Below are 21,691 nucleotides of genomic sequence, written 5' to 3'. Positions count from 1 at the left end.
CAACATTGCTGGTTAAAACTGAAAAATTCTGTATTGAATTTCAGAATAAGTACAGAATTGTCAGAAGAATAATTTTACCTCACAGAGGTGCTGATTAAACATTATGCAGGCAGAGAGTGCAAGAAAATCATGGGGTTTCTTTGGTACTATAACATCCTTTGCAATATCTTTTTGTTTTCACAGGCATCACTGGGGAAAAAAAGAAAAGAAAAGGAAATCTCCAGTTTCAAGATTTTAGAAATCATCTTTGGACATGACAAGGCATCTGGTTTGAAAATATCAGTAATGAAAGCTGAAGAGGGTAGATGGAGGAGTATGATTGGGAACTGTTATTTCATGCACAACAAAGCAAATAAATAGTATTCATGCAAAGAAACAGATCAGATCAAATGGAATTCAGCCTTTCAAACAGCTATTTCAATGTCTTTCAAGCATTAATGTTAAACAAATCTGTCCAGTTGTAGTAATATGTACATGCTTATATACACACATATGCACATATAGTACAAATATGTATATACAAGTATATTTTCCACACACATACTCTTTCTCTCCTGGTTATCCTCCAATTTACACTGAACTATCACAGCTTCAGTATTGATCATATGTAAGGCTCTGTGTTTGTAATGGAGGTCGCGGAAGTCATGGATTCCTGCGATCTTCGGTGACTTCTGCAGCAGCTGGTGTGGCTGACCCCAGGACCACCCGAGCAGCTGGCCCTGCTCAAATGACCCTGGGGACAGCCACACTGGCTGTTGCTGGAGCAGCTCTGCAGCCGGCCGCTCGGAAACCACACAGCCAGTCACACCAGCCGCAGCAGTCCCGGGGGCGGCAGGAGGAGCCACTGCTCAGGGGCTCCTGGCAGCAATTCCAGGGTGACCAGAGCAACAGCTGGCCCCAGGGCTCCCCCCAGTGGCAGCTGCAGTGGCAGCAGGCTCTCAGGGCTTTCTCCTCCCGCAGCTGGAGTGGTAGTGGGCCCCTCGGGGTTCCCGCCCTCCCCTGGCTGGAGTGGCAGCAGGCTCACCAGGTCTCCCCCCCACAGCTGCTGCCGCGGGCTCCCTCCCCCACCCAGCATCCCCCCCCTTACAATACTCCCTCCCCCCAAGATTCAATCAGGGGTATTTATGGTATATGTCATGGGCAGGTCACAGATGGTGATATTTTATTTTTTTGCCCATGACCAGTCCATGACTTTTACTAAAAATACCCGTGATTAAATCTTAGCCTTAACCATATGTACAGAAGCTTGAGGACCCTGAGCAATAACATGTACATTAAGTAATTACATTCAACAGACCTGGAAGTCCCTCCTTTTACATGAGTGGAGTGACAGGCTGAATCCACAGCTTGCAAAGGCAGCCATTTAAGGATCGAATTCAGTGATGGTGCAAACAGTCATGTAAATTGAATGGCAAAATAACATGGAGCAATTCTGCAGCCAGTGGCTGTACAAAATCAATGTATCTTACAACTGGTGACCACATTTAGCTCTGGTTCAGTTCCCAATTGAAGCCTGCTTACAGCAGGGCTGAATTTGAAATTTGACTTGTAATGCTGGGAAAAGCATGTTCCCCTTCAAACAAGGGGTAGGCTGCATTATTTTAGACCCTCTATGATTTATTTTGCCTGCCATTCTCACCCGTTAGCGTAGGTACTTCACCTCCCCAGGAGGTGGTAGCTATGTCAACAGGAGAAGCCCTCCCATCGACACAGCACGGCCTACACCGGGGGTTAGGTCAATATAACTGCGTCACTCAAGGATCTAGGTTTTCCACACCCAAGTGACGACGTTATACCAACATACATTTGTAGTGCAGACCAGGGTTTAGTGGGTAAATGATAATGCTTCTTAGCTAAATAAGGATAAATAACAATGTAGTACTTAGCTATTCCATAAATTACATTACTTCGCCATTTACACTCAAATTTACATAATCCACTGATGGATATGGGGCTGGCTTCTATGGAAACTGTACCCTCTTAACTGTAGGGTGCATCTGGTTTTAAACCTCTCCCCTATTCTCTGCAAAATCAAATGATTGTTTCTACTATTGAACAGCAGTTTGTTAACTATTCAAATTGTATTCTGTTTACATTCTTAGAATGAATGAAAAAAGGACAAAGATGCAAGGTGAGGGGCTAATCTGAACACAAAGGAACAAGCAATGAGCTGGAGTTGGCATCATGTATTAGCTTACTTTGATTTCTCTTTTTTATATTACAAAAATTTAAGAAACATCTTGTATTATTACAGTGTACATTGAACAATGTAAAAATGAGCAAGCAAGGAATTACTGCAATAGTTACAGTTATTAAAAATGCATTATTTCCTTATTAACAATTCAAAACAGATGCCAAGGTTCATCTTGGCTAGAAATAAAACTGCTGGAGTGAATAAAAGATCCAGCAATTAGCTAACAGCAAATCAGAGATGCTCCAGATTTCACTGTAGTGCACTCATTAATTGATTCTCTTTCAGAGCAAATTTCACTTTTAATTCTGGGCTACAAAATTAATCCCTTTGTGTATTTTCTAAATAAAGCTGAAAACCTAAAATTAGAATTAACCATCCATTCTCAGTTTTTGTTTTCTTTCCAGTGGTTTGTATTATTAACAAGAATTGAAAGATTTAAGGCTACATTAAATGTTATTAAAATATATGCAAATGTAGGGCCCATTTTGTAAATGTTCTATAGACTGAGTTTCCACTATCATCAATGGGAGTTCCACGTAGAGAGCACTTACAAGATCAGGGCTGTAGTTTGCATACTACTTATTGAATAAACTGTATTTATATGGTTATTACATTGTAATTTCATACATCAGGAAGCAACATCTACAACAACTAATTACTTGGGGCCAGACTCTGATATCCTTACTCTCAATGAAGGGATATCAGAAGCTGGTCCTTAATTCAAGTCTCAGATAACTTTGGACTTAGAGGTAAGCTACTAGTTGATTTATCAGTTCAGGGCTCGAACCGAAAAATCTGAAAAAAAATATTTCATGTTGACCAGAAACAGAAAATGTTCATTTTTTTCTTGCTGAATTGGGTGGGTGGGTGGGGAGCAATTCAGGTTAAACAAAATGTTTCATTTGATACAAAACAATTCTTTTTTTTCCTTGTTTTTGGGTGTTTTTTAAACCTTAACAAAAAATCTAGCTAAATTTGAAAATGATACGTCATTTTGAAATGAAAAGTCACAACAGTTTGTTTTAAGAATGTTGAAATAAAATGTTGCATTTTTTTCAGTTGTTCTCCCCTCACTTTTCTCATTTGAAACTATTCACTGAATTCAAGCCGAATTTGCACTTTGGTCAACCCAAAACTGCATTTTTCAGCAAAAGGCTGTTGGTCCAAACATTTTGCCCAGTTCTACTTGGAATCAATTGAGACACTGCTACTAGCCCTGAGTGTGGGGCGGCACAGAGTTCCATCTGCCAAGGAAGAACCCTGGGAAGGAATTGTGACTCATAGTCCGCTTGGCTCCCTCCTGGGGAAGGACTGCTTTGCTGCAGATAGGAAACAGCACACTCCCAACTTTAGCCAATGGGGCTGGCTGGGTGTAGCGTGCTGAGGGGGTAGGCAAAGCTTCATTCACTCTCCACCCCACCCTACCTAGTTTCTTACAGCAGAATCAAGGGAGAGGGGAGAGTTGCAGCCCTACAGAGCATGCATTCTTCCTGTGCCTGGAACCATAATCCACCATGCAGGGGGCTGGGCTTACATGAAGTAACTCCTCTGCACATTAAGGCCTGGTCTACACTGGGGAGGGGAATCGATCTAAGATATGCAATTTCAGCTAGGAGAATAGCGTTGCTGAAGTCGACGTATCTTAGATTGACTTGGAATCACTTCGCGTCCTTGCAGCGCGGGATCGACGGACGCCGCTCCCCCGTCGACTTTGTTGAGCTGGAGTTCAACAGTCAACAGGAGAGCGATCAGGGATCGATTTATCGCATCTACACTACACGCAATAAATCGATCCCCAATAGATCAATCGCTACCCGCCGATCCGGCGGGTAGTGTAGACATACCCTTAGAGTCAACCTTGCCCTTAATGTTCTAGGGTGGGGTATTCTAAAGTACTCAGAGTTGGCCTAACTCTGCTTCCGATAAGCCAATGGTAAAACTCCTTGGGCCAGATCATCAGCTGGTGTAAACGGTCAGAACTTCTTGACTTTAGCTGAGCTATGACGATTTACACAAGTTGAGAGTCTGACCCCTTGACTTCGATGGAAACAGTATTAGGTCAACAGCGAGTGATTTTGAATATCCCATCCCCCACAGTTCTAAAATGTACATGTTATAAGATTGCTTTAGAGCCCTGTGAAGTAACCTACATTTTCTGTACCTTGCTATACAATATTAATAATCTAAAATTTCATTGTATATGGTTTCTCAGTATTTTTTAAAAATGATTGAAATAAAAAAATATTCTAATCATATCAATTATGTTTAATACAGGTGATCAAAATATTTTAGTAGAAAAAAATACATTAGAAAATGTGTAATAAAAATACCACCTACTCCTTTTCATCGGTAGGAGGACAGTGTCATTATCCTCCTTTTCCTGATGGGGGAAACTGAGGCACGGGAAATGAAGTAATTTAAGATTGCCCAGTAGCCCTGAGGCAGACATAGGAATAGAAGCCAGTGCAATGCTCTATACACTAGGCAACACTGCCTCCGTATAAAAATGTGTATTTTAAAACCAAAAACATTAATTGGGTTAAGCTACAGCTCTAAGGGACTTTAAATACACAATGACATGTGGGTATATATTAATTAGAAACAACAACAGAAATGGCAACAGCACCAATACTACTGTTGCTAGTAAATAACCCACTTCCAGAAAGTTATCCAAACATGGTCAAGAAACTAAAACATCTGTGGCCTTCTATCTATTCATTTAACACAAAGGAAAATTAAAAACTCGTGAAGAAATGAGAGGTGGAAACCTGCACATTGTCAGGACACTTGTCAGCACAGGATGAGGTGCACAGTCATTGTTTACAACTGGATTACAGATTTGCCACTGCCAAATACAGAGCGATGGTATTGCTGATGAAAAGAAGCCAACGGAAGGAGAGATGGATGGAGACTGAAAATGTGAAAGATGGAAAGCATCCAACACATGCATGATCAGGGATAACTAGCATGTGAAACAGAGAAAACAACAAAATGTGTTTGTGCATTTACAGATTTAGGATTCATTGCTGGTTTCCTTATTACCAATACAAAGTGAGTAGAAGGTTTTTCAGCACATACTTCTAATATTTTGGTACAAGTATTATTCATGAGCTGGCAATTATCACTAGCTAATTTGATAGTAGAAGTTAAATAAAAGACAAGCTGTCCACAGCATGCACAATTTCTTAATAATGTCCATATGTTTAAATACCTTGGATAACTTGCCCTATTGTTTTTCTATAAAGGTCACTGGAGTAACTCCCTGCTTCTACAAATTTTCTGCTGGGAGTGTATAATATTTGCTCTCTACATTTAAACAGAATTTCAAAATCCACATGCACTACATCTAACTAACTGGAACAGTTAGCTGTACGGTAGGGTATTGTTCAATACATGCAGGGCATGATCCTGCCAAGTGCTTCCTATGATGTTCTGAATGCCCTCTAATTCCACTGAGTTAAAAAGGAATCTTGCAGGATCAGGCCCTTACTCCCTGGAGAGCCAGACATAGGTTTATTTTACACACAGTAACAAAGTATTCTGGGGCAAAGAGGTTCACATTTTTCTGAACAGTGCTTCTTACTATAAATTAGGGGTTAAAGGGAGAACTAAATGATTTAATACTTTTGTCTTGTGAGAACAACCCTAGAAATGTTTGTTTTTCCTTCTCACAGGGAGTCTAGGGAGACTTGCTGCCTATGATTTATAAAGATAACTTTACTCTCTCTCATTCAGCAGTGCTTGAGAGAAATCACAGACGCAGGACTGTCCTACTGGATTTAAAATGTATTCAATATAAAATCTATTTTGATTTTATCTAATACTGCGTGATGCTTTACATCAAACTGAGAATCATTTTATCATATAAGATTATAAAACCAGGTCTCTCTTTAACAATAGTAGATGGGTGGACCATATCTACTCTTACCTGTACTCTGAGTGTGTGGCAGGGACAGTTAGCTGGGTATGGTACAATGGAGCTGGACAGCAAAACTGGTGCAGAGTATTTATTGACCTACGACACAAGGAAAAACACAAAGTCAAAACACCAAGTGTCTAGAAAGGGGCTTTTTAGGGAAAGGTAGGTTGAAACTTTCCATAAGTTTGAATGAAATTTGAAGTAGTACAACTGTCAACGCTGATTCCCAGAAAATAAAGGGGAATAGTCCCAAACTTATGTATACATCAAGAATGATTATGATGAATTATTGCAACAAAGAGAAATTTTGTTGCAAAGAACAAAACAAAACAAGAAAAAGGTGCTAATTTATGACTTTATGTCTTTGCCTTGTCATGTGGAACAAGAGAAGCAAAGATAATGGAGGTTAAGGGTTAAAATTCCTGCAGAAATATAAAATTTCAAATGTTTGAATTACTCTGCACCAGTCAAGCTGTTTTATTGCTATTTGTATTACAACAGTACTTACAAATGTGAGGAGGAGAATGGGATGCATATATAAATAAATGAACATAATACCTTTAAACTCTCTCAAGGCCCAGCCGCTATAAATAAATTGCACCATAATGCTTTGTAAGGCTGATAACTTAACTTACTGCATGTGAGTTGACATTTGAATTAAAAGAAAAAGTTCCTGAAATCAGTAATATAAATTAGTTATGGCCACATGTTCAAAATTAAGTCCTTATATCACAATAAAACCCAAACATTTTGCATCTCATAGCTCTTTATTAATAATAATTACGACTACTACTACTACGGACGAGTACATTTAACCTAGTAAAATCACAGCTAAGTCAAAGATACAAGGCAATACAAAATTCCACAGCCAAAGAAAAACATGAACAATCTATAAATGATGCACAGCAGCGCTCCTCAGTATTTAGTATTTGTCTAGGGAAGCACTAAACAAGGTTTCTGCAGTAAGTACTGCATGACGAAACAAGCAAATCAAATTTCCTGAAAACAGCATTCTGGAAACTAGATAAAAATAATGAAAAGTCAAACCAATATTTCATATCTCCTGCAGCATCTACATGGAGAAGATGTGCCTGCTAAAGAGATATTCTTCCTCCAATTTATTAAAAAAAAACATACCATATAGACTATTTATGATTAGTTAAAATATAAGTCATTTTTGGCCTTCATTTCTTTTGCTCACAGCATTCTCCTAAGTGTCACAAAAGAATTTCCTTTTTTTAAAGGCTCCCTGTGTTTAAAGAGAGTCCTATGAGGTCATCCTCTTATAAGATCAAAAGGAGTAGTTAAGCAGAAAAATGCCACACAGTCTTTCTTCAGAAAGAAAGGAGTCAGGCACTAATCCTTTAAAGATGAAGGTCGAGTCGCTCTGATCCCTGCTGCCAACAATTGTGTCAGCAACTTCAAGGCCAAGGTGAGAGAGTTTTTCCTGATTAAGGATGGCAATTGATGGTCCCTCCCAAAAGAACTTGACCCTTGGGAAAGAAATAAAAACATTCATCAAACAACCACCATGCATGTATTTGAAGAATAATCAAGTGCTGTGGGAGGATGTCTTTCAATCATGGCATTGATGTTAATTGATAGCAACTTCACAAACAACTTAAAATGGAAAAGAGGGAGGAGAGATTGAAGCGGGGGGAGGACATTCCTGGAGAAAATGGTTATTAAAAGGCACACATCAAAAATCAGGAAAAACATTTCATAAAATATTATTTTTTACAAGTAAAACATGGGTTTATTAGAGGAAGTGGGCTTCATGCTTCATAGCACAAGCATGGAGTGTTGCACCTATCATTTGCAAGCCCAATCCTTATAGTCTGACTGCAGGGCAGCAATGCAGATGGTCAAACATGTGCTGCAGAAGTGCACAGCTAGAAGATTGGAGGGTGGACTACAACACCTTGCAGCTGTTGATGACGCAGCAGTCAGGTGGCTGAACAATCTAGATATTGACTTGTGACGCATAAAAGAGAGAGAGAATTGCAAGGTGAAAAGGAATGGCCAGTATAGGGAGCCTGACCCTGTATTGATGAGAGCACTGCTACATGGCCACCAAATTTCTCCAATCTAGAAGCAAAGGCAAGGCCAAAGAGGGACACCAAAGAAGGACATTTGTGCTAAGTGCCCCCTTTGCATGCAGAGGTTTGTGCTCATTAACTCCATGTCTTCCCAGACAAATCCATTCTCCACCCTGCCAATATCTTACTCTTGAGAGTAAGGGAGCAGGCACACATGAGGCTTTGGACTCTGTTCTGCCCAGTGCAGAGGATTTTGCACACTGCTTACCCATAAACAGCTTCTGCTGACACTTCCGACCGAAAAAGAAAAACAAAAACCAACCTCCACCACCCAAAGTACTTGCCCCCCTTTGGCTTCTCCCTGCTCCAATAGTCCCAACTGTATAGACAGGATTTGTTCCTTATGCTCGCTGGGCTTCAGTTTCCCCATCTGCAAACCTGGTTAATATTAATCATCTACTATCCAGGGGTTTTGGAGGCAGAATATGTTTGTTAAGTGCTTGGAGATTCTCATATGAAAGGTGCATTGTAAAGGCAAAATACAGTTATTGTAAACAATGTATAGGTGCTTCCTGTAGATCAGGTAATAACCATATGGAGATCACATAAAATCAGAGTGAAGAGGCATTTAACAGCTGAATGGGAAGCATGGTATTGTGGTAGTCCCCATCAGCTATACTGAGATGAAACAGTAACAAATTGCGGAGTTGGAATTCAGACACTGAATTTTAATTACAGATGAAACCAAGTTGCAGTGTTCAGATCTAGATTTAGATCTCCACTTTCCAAGGCCTCAGGATGTTAAGATCCATGTTTCTGTTTCAATTCATTTGCACCCATACAGGCCATCATAAAGTTCAGAGTCAGATCCAAAGTTCTGGCTTGTTAGATCCAGGTATTTGGTTTAAACCCATCTCTAGTTCTGAAGAACTGACACCATTCCAATTCATTCTGAGATCAGATACTATGAGCCCAAGTCTGACCCCCGACTCCAGTTTTACCTAATAGAAATCCATGTTTCATTGGTATAAGTGAGATCAGAATCAGCCTGTATGCCTTCAATCAATTGCTGTAGCATCTATTTTTTCCTCCATACATTACTGTTTATAGCAGTCCAAGTAATAGTCATTTGAATACTTAAAGTATGAAGTCAGAAAATGTTTTACAGTAATTCAACTCTTTCCATAGACTTTTGAAATACATTTGTATTTGAAATAAAGTCTGTGATACAGTTTCTAAAAAGTAATGCCTAAAATGACATCTGAACACGTTTGAGTAATTTGAGTTTTTAATCACCTTCCCCCTCATCTGTCTGCAGAATCTAAAATGTTTAGCCCTATTAAGTTTGCCTTATTAAACTTCAATCTATGGTCTTCAAAGCTCTATTAGAGAGTTGATTTAAGATCTAAATACAGCACGGGTACCTCAGCACTGACTCAAGATAATGCTTAAAGACTGACAGTTGCTTATCCTACCAATTTCATTTTCTAAGATGCTTTTGTAATATTCCAAAAGATGGGTGCCATGCAATTCTTTTTAATTCTAGTCAATTTATTTCAGATTTCCACCAATTCCCAAGGTTCCTTTGAACTGAAAGCTTTGCTTGTCACCTAAAATATTTATATTTTTTTACAGATCTCTCCTTCAAACAGACCTCCCAAATAGTAAAAATATTTCCTCTCAGAATAGTATCAATTATAAGAGATGATCCGATGTTGCAAAGCTTGTATACAATTTCAAACTTAGCCAAAGCTTGCAAAAGGTTTAAATCTGAGGTTTTGGCTCAAGTCCATCTCTATAAATTCCCAGTATGCTGACTGTAAATGAATTCTCATATAGGATACCTTCGTATTTCACTGTGACATTAACAAGAGATGCCACTCTCATCATTAATTTTTATATTGGCACTGGAATCTTCACTTCAATCTACAGATAACATAAACAGAAATAGAGTCACAGAACATCATATTAAGCTTTAACTACAGGCAGATGATGCGGTGCCATCTCTTTCAGATCCCCGAGTCTTTGGTGTGAAAACTCCTTTGTTTAGTAGACTCTCAAATGTTAGGATACAACATAAACTGGAGGAAATCCAGGGTATTAGCTCTAAATTGCTTATGCTTGATGAGCTATTTTCTTCTCTTACTTTCAAAGTAAACCATCTCTGCAAGAGACTGAATATTTTCTTACCCCTCGTAACAGGGTGACAAGGTAATTTTGTCAAATGGCCCTATTAGCGAGTGTCGGTACTCTGCAAAGACATGGTACCTGATTCCTGATGACAGACTGGAGCAGGTCTGGCCTGTTTACTCCACCTGGGACATGAGGAAGGTGAGAGTAGCTCTTTGGTTAGTAAGAATTAAGGTTTGGGACAGAGCATGTTCTCTGCAGGGAAACTCTAGGAGTAGCTCAGCTTTCAGAGAAAGTTGAAGATATGTTTTCCAGAGATTGTTTGGTGTTATTTGAAATACCAATACAGACAAACCATAGGACGGAGGTAAACTGTTAACTATACAAAGTGAACGTAGACCATATTCAGAGAGCAGGGTGGGAAATCCAACTGCTTACATACCTTTTCTTGCACTTATAAAGTGTGTTTTATTTTTGTTTCAATTATTGCTACTACTCCTGTAAGTATTGTAAGAAAACCAATACAATTATATCATTGTTGATTATTATGATGGCCTTGCAAATTTCTTTCCAGCAAAATTATCAGCTATTACACATGAGTAGAAGAGACCACTGGTTTAAGGTCTCATTCCATGGAAGGCCTAATAAACAGTGGGAGTTACTCAAGTACTTGGTACTGTACTACGGTGTTAACACTCAGCATAAAGTCCAAGTCTGGTTGGGAAAGGTATTCTTATAAAGTAGTCTTTCTGGAAGAGTGCCCTCTTTTCTGAAATTAGGTCCATCAGGTGGGTTTGGTCATCTTTACATTATTATTGCAATATTACTGTATGCAATTTATTAATTGCTTTGGACTGCTCTATTCCCAATATTCTTGCTATTCTTAGAGGACATCTTGTTATTCAGAAACTCTCCCCTTTGACTCAATGCAAAGGACCAGCAAAATACTTATGCACTACTTAAATTCGAATTTTGCGCTCGCCCTCTGCACAGAGGCAAATTTCACCTAATCAATGTTCTGTTCAAGGTTGCAAGGACAAACTGCAAAGGTTTTGGCAGCAAGGACCTTCCTTTCACTGTGTGTGCTCTTTTTCCACAATATATTTTGCAATTTGACTCCACTTTGGATGTTATACCTACACTGAAAATCTTTTTATTAATTTAGCTTTTTGTAACTTACTCGATTTTATGTCCAGCAATAATTTTCTCAATACATATCTCAATAGCCTATTAGTCCTCTAATTTCTTTAGTTTTACAAGATGCTTTTCAGTACACAGCTGCCCAGACATATACTTGCAGGAAGAGAATGAGACATCTGGTGGCAAATAGGTGTCAACACATGTAACACTATATACCTTGCTTTCTGTTTATCCTGAGCAATGAATCAGAACCACTCCCTTCCCCCCGTCCTCCACTCTCCCTCCCCGTGATGCAGGGCTAGGATCTGCAAATATTGTAATTTTACATTTTGACTTAAAAGAAAAAAAGCAGCACTGCCATATGTTGTGGCTCAGTTCTTTGGTACAAAAGAGCATGGTGGTCATATAGAAGATTTAAAAGCATTTAAGGATAACATTTAAATAAAAATGAAGAGTAAAAGATAATTCCATTAAATCTCATGACTATGGGCTAAATAGTGTGTCCTTTGCATTCTAAACCCCTACTAAATTCAATGGTAATTTTGCCTACAAAAAGAGTAAAAACTACACAATTTTTGCCCTATTTACCAATATGGTCAAACAACCACATTGTGTGTGAGTGTTACAAGATATATACAGAATAATGGCTTGGTTTTCTTTAACATCAGTTCCCTTTCCTCCTCTTTTTCCTCTATTTCCCACCCAAGTGTCAGTAGCTAGAAATTATCACCTTTTTAAAACCACTGGTAAGTAGGCTATTAGTGCTCCTACACTAACAAAATGGCCCTACAGTAAATCACCAGCTACTTTCCTGGGACACTAAGACCATTGCCTTTATAAAATATTTAAATTTCCACCAGAATAGTAACCATGGAGTACGAATTCTATTTTGTATCATCCTAGTATGTATAGCACTTACTTTATACATCATGGTTATAAAAAGCAGTTCTTCCAAACAATATTTATTTCAAGTATATACACAAAAATGTCCTTGTAAAATATATACATCAAGAAGTGCTACTTTTATATATTAATGCACAGTACAGCTTGCAGGAAATTAATTAGGCTGAATTTAAATAAGAATAGTAATGTGTAGCTACCTATACTTTGGAGCATTCAATTCCCTTCACAAGTTTGATTAAGAAGATCTATTCTTAAAGGTCTGGCTATAGTAATCAATTTATAGCACAAATGAAATTATTTTCTATTGATTTTTTTCATACAAAACCGTATCCCAGAGTTAAATGATGCAGTTTCAAAGCTAAAATTAAACATAAGAGCCTAGAAAGAGAGAAATGAATTGGCATAGGAAAGGGAGAATAAATGCTGTTAGAGAAGATCAGAAAATTGATGGAGGGAGGTAAAAATAATATTTTCTACATTTCTGACTTCATTAACATACTATCAAAATTTCTTAAGATAGTAGGGATCTTGTTGCATACAAATATTTTATATAGCACATTTGTCAATTTATATTGTTTCAGTCTATACTAAAATCATAGAAATTAAATGTGCCAGCAGCAAGACTGATGAATTTTTAGTCTAATATTCAAAAGGGAGGAAAAAACAGTAATGTGGAAAGACAGAGCAAGAGACAGAGTGAGCAAATGAAGGGGAGAGAGCTTTGCAGCAAGGCAAAGCTTATTTCCTAATACCATTGTGGAATGACATATGTTGCACTCCGTGAGGCATCTATAAATATAGTAATTCTACTAAATCATACATTTGAGATTGATTTTGATCTGAAAAGACTGAGTAGAAGGAATTTAGGTTTCTAAATTTGATATTTACAAATGTAGTAGTATTCTGAAAGGAGAAAACAGTGTTTATGAATGGCTGTGTTATCTGTCTTTAGAAACGGAACATGTTAATTTACAGCATTATTTGAAACCTTAATATCTGCTGCATGTAGATTAACAGTTGTGCATATCCACTAGTTTTAATTTACCACAGTGTTAGATATATGATATATTACCACAAGAAATAGCTCATCAGTTAAAAAGGCAAGTGCAAAGATCATGAATACATAACGCTACAGAAAAATATTTCTAAAATACCTAGGCTTACAATATTTCTTTATACAGATCTCTATGCATCTGATTTCTCTTAACCAAGTTAAAAGTGCAGTTGCAGAAGAAGTGACAGGTCAGGCCTTGCTTCCTAAGTAAATGCTGTCATATGTATGGAGGGAATGTTAGAAAACCAAGCAGTAATGGAGGGAGATAAATTGCCATTTGGTTCTATAACAGACAGCAATGCCACTGTCAAAGGAAATAATCTTTTGAGTTAAATGCTCTTCACTAATATTGAACGACCTCCAATTTTTTTATGGTGGGACAAAATGAACTCCAACTCAGTTGCAATAGTAATCATGATGAGATTAGTAACAGAGCAATCATCAAAAACTTGCCAAAGCTACATTATTAATATATATTAATATGAAATTACCTATATGATGGAGCAGTTGACTATTATAATAATCGACAAAAAAAATTCCCTCACAGTACAAGAATAACTTACTAGAGAAATCTACTAAATTGCATTCTGAGGGACAAATCATCTACACACACATTGGCTTTCTAGTTGACACAAGCTATGCACTAAAACAAACGCTGTCCCGTTATAGACAGTAATGAAAACCAGAAACCCTAAAACCAATACACAAATGGAATCCAGTGCACAGAGTGTTTCTTCCTTTTCAACTTGCATAAACACTAACATTTAGGAGCTAATCCATGTTGATGGCTACAACCTATTATCTGAGTTCACTTTTTTTATCTGAACCTCCTTATGTGTCACTGAACACAACATATCAAAGCTCAGCCTAATTTTAGAATGTTTAAATAGATTCTCTCACCCACCATATCTCACTGCCACTCACGCACACACACACAAGGAAAATTTAAGGCCGGATTCTTTACTAATGTTGAGTAGCACCTTATTCTTGTGTAGTTGATTTTAATAGCACTACTCATGAAATAGGTACAGTATTACTGAACATGAATAAAGGTTTCAGAATGTGGACGGTTTGAGATTGATGTTATTGAAATTGTTGAGACTGAGGCTAGGAATGGCTGTTCTGGCATTCACCTTAGGGTGCTTTGATCAAATTAAATTTAGTGCTGGGAGGAGAGGATCTTTAAATGGAAATGATGAATGCAAGTAGTGGGCACAGTCCTTGTGAATTATTATGGGTTAGAAATGAAACACTGGTGTTCATAGCAAATAAAAAACAGAGAACTGGATTATGCACTTGCATCAGGTTTGTTTTGATTTTGGGCTGTGATTGGGATGACACATTGGTACTATGGTACGTTTGACAGCAAGCTTGAGAGTCAAAGCCCATTCGAACACACACAAATAAAATCGCCTGATGTAGTTTCCATACATACTTAGATTGTGTGATGCCACAAGCACTATGTAAACTTTAACATCCTTCACCCTTGGCTACAAGTGTACAAGCACTTAGCTCTTCAACCACAGGTGCCAACTCATACGAAGAGCTGCTACACTGCATTAAATGAATGAAACATTAAATGCCAGCTATGTTTCCTGCAATGCTCTTAGTAATATTATGTATATCATATGAACTGATTCCCAAGCATGTACTGCATCATAAGGGGATGAGAAAACAACATATATAAATGATACTCATCAAGCACAGAATGAGATAATTTTATACATCATCGAGGTCACATTATCTAAGATGGTACACCATTTCCTAGAATAAGTAGTGTATTTAAATGACAGTGTATGTTTTAATAGAACAAAGCATTAAAACAAGATGGAAGATATATTTCAATTCCTGTGATAGACCTATTCTGAGAATTCTGCGCTCCTTCCTTTCTGTTCAAAATATCTAATTTTTCTCACACTGCTAACTTCTGAATAGGTGTTTTATAAAAATATGCTGGATTACTTTTATTCCTGATGCTCTACAAGCATCCCTTGTCTGTACCATTCTAAAACGCACATCAGTAATCTGCCAAAGAGGTAACACCCAAAAAATGGTTCATGGCAGAAACTGATCACTACTCATATTTCTGTCTCAAAAGTCTGGAATCCTTAATCCAGATGTCAGAGACCAGAGGACAGATGAAAAAGGAAAAGGTACTCACAAATAACACCTTCTGCAAGCCATCCTCAAATGTGTTGTGGGTTTGTTTTCCCCCCTCTCGTTTCGAGCAATTGGAAGTAGAACAGGTCACTCTTGTAACAAGCAAAAAAAAATTACATTCACTGCCTTTGCATGCTCATTCAAGCTTGACCACGGAAGAATAACACAGCAAAGTGAGCCTGTGATGTAACCAGCATCAAACACTGCATCAGATGAACCCACAGGCTATAAGGGGTTATATTTGCAAAGCCAAAAGGTTCTTCCCAAGGAGAAAGATTAGCAAATATATAAACCAGCAGTGCTGTTTTCACAATCTTTGCTTTCTGCTTCCAGTGAAAACCTCCATGTGTTATTCATCTATAACATTAAAAAATGCTTTCTTATGTGTTATTCAGCTTGATATTTCAGGAACAAATGATGTAGTTTTAGCATACACCATCTCTCTATGAACACTGTAGTACAGTCCAAATCAGAAAAAGGGCATTGGTCCTTTTATCTCCATGGTAACAGCAGCATCTGTGGAGGCAAACCGTATTCCCTCTTCACTGCAAAGTCAAATTATAGTCACATACTATGATATGAACTGATAAGGCAGCAAGGCTAATCAACAACCAGGGAAAACATGAACAGAAACACAGGATTAGTTTTAGGCTCTTGGTTCAACAGACTATTCTTCAGGACTGAGTATTTATTATCCCAAAATGAAGAAATAAATGCATGAACTGGTCCTTTGACCCAGCATGGTTTGTTAATATATGAACTTAACAGTTCAGCTGACAACATACGTTAATACAGGTATACAATGTAAATAGGCATCTTGCTTGCTCTTCAGTCAGACATTGTGTGCTGTTAAAATGTTCTTATGGCAGATGACAGCTAAACAAAGTTCTTTTATACAGAAAATTACAGATGAGCTATTAATTAAACATGATCTTTTCCTTTTTGAAGTTCCAGTGACTTGCCGTCATTTGTACTAATAGCGGTGGCACAGAGTGAGAAATACTGCTGCTACTGAACATATTTTTTACATCGCACCAGTGCAGATTTTGCACAAACTTGATGTACTTTCTCTGTACAAACAGGACCAACACCATCTCTTCCCCAGAGCAATGACCTGAATTTAGAGACCTGATGAGTCACTCAACCTTCTTACAATTTGTTCAGTGTCTACCATGTCTCCAAACGACAACCCTCACCCCATTTTTAGAGCTAGACGCTCAGTTCTCACATAATGACAATAGCCAAGCTGGCTCCCTCGGTTGATGAATCACTATAATAGCCATCTGTTCATATTATTAAGTTAAATATATATGAGGACAGTCTAATGAGGGCAGCTCATCAGCTGTCATCCAGTGATTGGTTCAAGACTGTTCCACAGCCTGGAAATATTACAGCAGGCTAAGAGAGTGAGCAGGGGCGGCTCCAGGCCCCAGCACGCCAAGCGCATGCTTGGGGTGGCAAGCAGCGGGGGGCGCTCTGCTGGTCGCCGCGAGGGCGGCAGACAGGCTGCCTTCGGCGGCTTGCCTACGGAGGGTCCGCTGGTCCCGCAGCTTCGGAGGACCTCCCGCAGGCGCGCTTGGGGCGGCAAAATGCCTAGAGCAGCCCCTGAGAATGAGAAGGTCGTTAGCCAAATTCTCCTTATCACAGCAATACCTGTTAAGTTCAACAGGCAACAGAGATGCTTGAAGCCAGGTAGCTGCTGCTAAATTTCATAATTTTTGGAAATGAAAAATTGTTGAAGCAGGAATCATTCTCAAAAGAGGATGTTCCTCATCAGTTTCTGATTAGCACAGTGCAGAGTGTTATGGGTTGTAGGATAGTCCATGTGGGAATGCTATCAGCTAGTTACTATGAATCAGGTAAGTTTAAAGCTGAGGGTTATTTATCTGACTTAGTTCTTGTCAGTTCTTTCCTGTACCTTTATGCTAGGCTGAGGATTAAGGTTAGGATCTTGTTTTGTGTATTTCATAATTTTATTTTCTGTTAATGTTAACAAACTAAAAAGACATTTTATGGTTATTTATAAAATATAGTTTTTATGCTTACATACTACAGTGATAGTGTTCTATAGAATCAACTTTAGGAGAGATACATATCAAACATAGGGTTAACCACAGACTCTGATCCTGCATTGCAATCCATGCTGACAGATTGCCAGGGCCCAAGAGTTGGAGCCTGCAACTCTTATACATGCAAGCAATCTGACAGACTTCAGTTCTGCAAGTCATGCAAGTTGCATGACTTTCACACAAAGTAAGACCGACTAAAATGGATATTGAATTATTGTAAATATATTGAATGTGGCCTATAAGTACATATATATTATAATCTACAAATAATCAGAGTTCCATCCAATAAAGCCTTTTCATTCAGGGGATTGGTCCTGCTTTGAGCAGGGGGTTGGACTAGATGATCTGAGGTCCCTTCCAACCCTGATATTCTATGATTCTATACTACATTATAATGAATCAACACCAAGGACAAAGTACAATTAAATATTTTCTTTCTTTATTCTCTCTTTCTCGGAGATTCTAATATCACAAATTAGTTTAGTATCTGGTATTTTTGTGACTACACCAACATTTTGCCATCATTTGCCCTTAACTGATACCCATTTATTATGAAGGAGCAGAATAAAATGGAAGTTTTATAGCAGGAAAATGAAGGAGTAGACGCATAGGTTCTATTTCTGATTAATTACTTGTTGATACCAAAGCAAATAAATTTATGAAAAAAACATCTCAGGTTGTTTCCAAAAAGGTTTGTGATAATCTGGGGGCAAAGATGAAATGAACATGAAGAATCAACGGTACTCTCATATCTAAAACAATGCACTTGGTATGGTAGTCACTTCAAGCCAAGAGTGAATTGAATTGGCTGGGTAACTCCCTGCTCTACTGGTTCTGTGGATTAACCAATCATGATAGTTATCTGTCACTTTTTCACAAGTACTAAAACAATTTTAAAACAGTCCAACAACTAATGCAGGCTGCAATGCCAAATTAGCAAGTAAAAGAAACATGATTAATCAATGAGATGTCTTATCTAGCTTTCACTAAATCTAATGCTGTCAGAAGACTCTCAAGTGCTGTACATGTACTGGACTCAACAACAGCATTGGTTCATTCTCTTACCCACTGCCTAAATTAGGATCCCGAGTGTCCCAGCTAGCTCAAAGATCACTAACTTTGCCTTCAGGGTGGTCTCTATATGTGATGGAAGCTTTCCTGGTTTATTTATCAGTGATTCCTTGCTGTGTTATCATGGATACCACCTGGATATGGAATACAGGTTTTACAAGCCTCTAGCTACCAATATTTGTACAATATTTGTTTGCAATATGGTGGCCAGAGAGACCATGCACATGTCAAAACAGAACATAGGCATGCCATCACCCCCAATTCAGAAAAACTTAAATTGTTCAAATTCTCTGTGTCTGTCTGTCAATTTTTAAAGCATACTACTTTTGTACTACTTAGTTGCTTACATGGCCTTTTCTTGTTTGGCTTGAGTGTTTGGTTTTCCCCAGGAAAAAAAAAAGCTGGAAAAATTGACCTGCCCCCAATTCAGCAAAACATTTGGGGCTAGATCCACAAAAGGACTTAGGCACCTAACTGCTACTGAGAGCACCTAAGTCCAACGTTTAGGTACCACTGAGATTCCGCTCAGCTGCCACCTAACCCAATAGGCACCTAAAATCCCTGGGCACCTAAGGTTCTACCATTAAAGTCTCCTAGGTGCCTATGTTTCTCCCAGCGAGCACATGCACAACTGCCTCAGTCTAGAGGCCCAGGGGCCACTCTCACTCCTAAATCCCAGGAGGATCCTCAACTAGTTTTGTCCTGTCTATCTTGCCTGCAGAGCCTGATCCAGTAGCCATGCTCTGAGCACACCTAAACTCACACAAAATGGCAGGAGAGGTGGAGGAGGTGGCTGCCCTTATAACTGTTAGCCCAGTGCTGAGGATACACATCTGGGATGTTGGAGACCCAAGTTCATTTCCCCCATTCTGCCTGAGGTGGAGATGGGATTTGAACTTGAGTATTGCATCTCTCACATGAGCGCCCTACCCAGTGGACTATAAATTCATTCTCGCTTTCTTATATTTAATTATTTGTACACAGTGGAACAGTTTCAAAAGAAGAGATTGAGAGAGGTTCACTCCAGAATATCCCACAGTTCAGTGCCATTGCAATGCTTAAGTATCTTTGTATCTAAGAACCAAAAACTAGCCCTTGCTGATTCACTGAAGTCAATGGGACTACTCACATGTTTCATGTTAATCATGCGCTTACTGAATTGGGGCCAATGCAAGTTTATTCCTGCAATGCATTGCCCATGTACCATCCCAATTTTCTCCCTTGACATGACTGTGGATTTGGTGTAGTGAATGAAGTTAGGATAATCTGTGCATTGTTGCATCTCACCCATGTAACAGCAATGCTATTTCAATTCAAATCTTTTAAAGTACATTCTCAATAACAGTTAAAGAAAGATGTCATTATCAAGCAATCTAGGTCCAAAGCTTCTTTTCTCCCTTTCACATACAAAATATAGGCAGTCTGACAAAATTTGGAGAAGTTTCTTAGTAGTTTTCCTTAACATTTCAACTGGTCTGACCTCATGCATAACATAGGCCCTAGTATTACTATTTATATGGCACCATTGCCTAAAATGTGCTGGGAGAGGTACAGATGTAATGCCGACAGACCCCAGTCATTGGTGGTTGGGATTAAACCTGGGACCTCTGGAGCATAACGCATGAGCTTCTACTACATGAGTTAAAAGACTTAACCAAGACTGTAGCAGGCTCATCAATCTAGCTGGTCTAGCTGCCACTAGAAGGGGACAGAGTGCCTTGCCATGCAGTCATGGGTTAGACAGGCATAAAAGATGGCAAAGACACTGTCCTAATCAGTTTACAATCTAAAAGTAACAATACAAGTGAAATCTTGATTCCATTGAAGTCTATGGAAAAGCTCCCATTGACTTCAGTGGGGCCAACATTTCATGCAATGGATCTAATTCTGCAGACTCCTTACAATGTAAATTATTGCTTTGTGTGGCATCATTTGTTTATTATTTACAATGTCTTGGTGTGATGATGAATGGTTGAATATGACTGTGGTGGGGCGGCTGCCTTGGGGAGGCTGTGCAGAACCCTGCCAATTAGAAGAGGGCTTATTGAGTCAGCCAATAGGGAGAAGGCTTAGTGGAGCAGCCAATGAGGGCCAGGCTGGCCCATATAAGAAGGGCTACTGAGCAGAACAGAGGCAGTCTCTCCCTGGAGGCCAAGGGAGGAAGACTGGCTACCCTGGAGGAGGGTTGAGAGAGACAGCACCATGGACAGAGCAGTGCTTGGCAGGGTCAGGGGAGCAAGATGGAGCTCTGGACTGAGGCCCTGATACACGGGTGGAGAAGGTGCTAGGGCTGTGAGGAAGTGGCCCAAGGAAACAGACGGTGGAGTAGGAGGAGGGGCAGTACAGGGCTGCTGGCTATAGGGTCCCTGGGCTGGGACCTAGCATAGCGGGTGGGCCTGGGCCCCAGTCCCCACCCCTTTTGTCCCCCAACTTGCCACCAACGGGAGTGGCCAGTGCATGGACTGCAGTTTGCCACTGAGGCGAGTGGCTAGACCAGAGACTGCAGTTTACCACAGAGACAAGTGGCTGGACTGAGGACTGTCGGGTCCCCTGGAATGGGGGAGAGAACCAAGTGGGGCACAGCCAGAGGGCTGTGTCCAGAAGAGGACGCTGTGGTCTGGGGAGTGACCTGGGTCCTAGAGGTGGAGGCGAGAGTGATGACAGGTGAGACACCACCAGACGAGGGTGCTTTGGCAAAACAAGAGCTAATTCCCAGGACGGCCAGTAGGAGGCAACACGGTAGTGAGTCCCACCTCGTTACAATGACCATTTACATCATTGATATTGCCACGGTTAAAGAATTGCAACAAATCTCGTACAAAGTATGTCATGTATGGTGCCAATGAAAAAATTATGATTTGCAAAGTATGATTATCCTGTTTATATGCCTGTAGCATTTTGTATCTGATGTTATGAATACTGGCTATGTACTGGCTTCATACAGAAGTGTTGTATTCCTGGGTAATGCCCACCAGGTAAAATTTACATTAAGGCCAGACTGCTATGTATTGA

General features: G+C 39.3%; 1 protein-coding gene across 2 annotated transcripts in view; it reads right to left on the bottom strand.

The window, feature by feature from the left end:
* The window catches only part of IQSEC1 (IQ motif and Sec7 domain ArfGEF 1), a 688,386-nt gene that overhangs the window by 286,364 nt on the left and 380,331 nt on the right, over positions 1–21,691 (bottom strand). For both annotated transcript variants that reach the window (XM_045024040.1, XM_045024037.1), the window contains exon 3: positions 6,123–6,209. In XM_045024040.1, coding sequence (XP_044879975.1) covers positions 6,123–6,209 — 87 coding nt within the window. The remainder of the gene's footprint in view (positions 1–6,122; positions 6,210–21,691) is intronic.

Source organism: Mauremys mutica, chromosome 7, assembly GCF_020497125.1.
Source record: "Mauremys mutica isolate MM-2020 ecotype Southern chromosome 7, ASM2049712v1, whole genome shotgun sequence".
NCBI lineage: Eukaryota > Metazoa > Chordata > Testudines > Geoemydidae > Mauremys > Mauremys mutica.
Note: the sequence above shows the minus strand (reverse complement) of the source record. Positions and strands in the feature narration are given on the sequence as shown.